General features: G+C 45.2%; 1 protein-coding gene across 3 annotated transcripts in view; it reads right to left on the minus strand.

Moving 5' to 3' along the window:
* The window catches only part of LOC120420904 (uncharacterized), a 7,981-nt gene extending 6,813 nt beyond the window's left edge, over positions 1–1,168 (minus strand). Inside the window, exons 1-2 of one of the 3 annotated variants that reach the window (XM_039584025.1) lie at positions 424–1,168; positions 183–362 (exon numbers count right to left, since the gene is read on the minus strand). In XM_039584025.1, coding sequence (XP_039439959.1) covers positions 183–185 — 3 coding nt within the window. In that variant the 5' untranslated portion in view covers positions 186–362; positions 424–1,168. Of the gene's footprint in view, positions 1–60 lie in introns of all 3 variants that reach the window. The other 2 variants (XR_005605914.1, XM_039584026.1) reach the window with 2 other exon arrangements.
* Between the last annotated feature and the right edge of the window lie 583 nt (positions 1,169–1,751).

The following is a 1,751-nucleotide window of genomic DNA, read 5'->3' on the forward strand; positions in this document are numbered from 1 at the left end:
CGCAAAACTCGCGTACGTTGGTCTTAGGTCCTCGACAGAACACGTGAACTCTGCAACTACCTAGTCTTTTACGCACTGTTGAACGAGTACTCAATTTCGGCCGATTAGGTAATGCTTTAAAAGAGCTGCAAACGCAGGTGCCTCAGAATTTTCGGGCGCCGACTATTTAAAACGGCGATTACCATAGGTTGTCGTCGGTGCTGTGGCGTACGCAACGGGTAATACTGTTGAAGTCGTATGGCCGTGGGCCTCCACCAACGATGCTCCGGCCAAGCTCGAATCGCTTAGCGAGTAACAAAGATACCGGACATCCGTGTCAATCATCGTCGGAAATGTATAGATGGGGTGGCAAGTTCCGCCGGCTGGAATTGGAAAGAAGCTGTTGAGTTTTGTTTAAATGCTTTGCCAAAATTAGACACTAACCTTAGTCTGATTAGTTTCATCCGGACTGAACTATTCAGATCAAAATTTGGAACCGGCATCCCAGTTTCTTGTATCACTGTCAGCGTAACATGGCGGAAGAACCACCGGAGAGATGACTGCTGTACTTTTTGCGTAACACTCCGTCTCCCCGAAGTTTACCGTCAGCTTCGGCACGCCATGGTCGTCCTCCGTCACGGCACCGGTGACCAGCTGCCTGGTTCTAGCTGGGAGATGATGCTCGGCTAGGATTCCGGTAATTTACTTCCTCTCGCTATGCTCGGTGCTGGAGCTCCTCGATGCCTGGGATCATGTTCACGCCGAGCTTTTTCAGCAACAGCTGCAGCTTCTCGTTGTCCACGCCCTAGACCGGATGGACACAAATCTTACGGCGGGGCACTCCCTGGCCGCCGAGGCTATTATTTTTTCAAACGCTCAAACATTTCACACGCAATTTGGCGAACAAAAAAAAAAATACTGCTGCACAATTTTTGTTTGTTTATGTTTGAGCGGTTTGCGCGAGCGGCGCGAACTGCTGATTTTGACAGCAGCGTAACGCATTGGCTGCGTCGGGCGCCACAGAAAAGGGCACGGCAAACTTGGTGTTTGCGATATCGCAAACATTTTTTTCCAAATGCGGAAATAATTCTTTCAAAATCGGAAACATTTTTGATGATTTCGCAAACAGCCAATGTTTTCGAATTCATCGCGAAAATTTTTCGGATCCGCTGACCGGATTTTGTTCCGTGAAGGGGAACCATACTAAAACTTGATCCGAGAACTTTTTGAAAAACGTACCCACCCTAGTATACATATCGACTCAGAATCGAAAACTGAACAAATGTCTGTGTGTATGTGTGTGTGTATGTATGTATGTGACCAACAAACTAGCTCATGTTTCTCGGTACTGGCTGAACCGATTTGACCCGAACCTGTTGCATTCGACTTGGTTTAGGGTCCCATAGATCGAGTTTTATACAGATTGAAGTTTCGATAAGTAGTTCAAAAGTTATGTATAAAAATGTGTTTTCACATATATCCGGATCTCACTTAAATGTATGTAAACAATGCCCGGGTCCACCATCCGACCCATCGTTGGTTAGGTTATCAAAATACCTTTCCAACGAGTCTAAAACATTGAAGATCTGGCAACCCTGTCTCGAGATATGGCCCCTTAACGGTACACATCAATCATAGCTTTTGCACCCAGATTTCTGTTACAGACATTTTATTATCTTCAAAACTACGGGAACTATCAATATGATATTTAATTCATCCCCTGAATTACTGTCTTCGAAGTTATTTACAACAAAGTTTGACTATTTTTACAA

Source organism: Culex pipiens, chromosome 2 (genome assembly GCF_016801865.2).
Source record: "Culex pipiens pallens isolate TS chromosome 2, TS_CPP_V2, whole genome shotgun sequence".
NCBI lineage: Eukaryota > Metazoa > Arthropoda > Insecta > Diptera > Culicidae > Culex > Culex pipiens.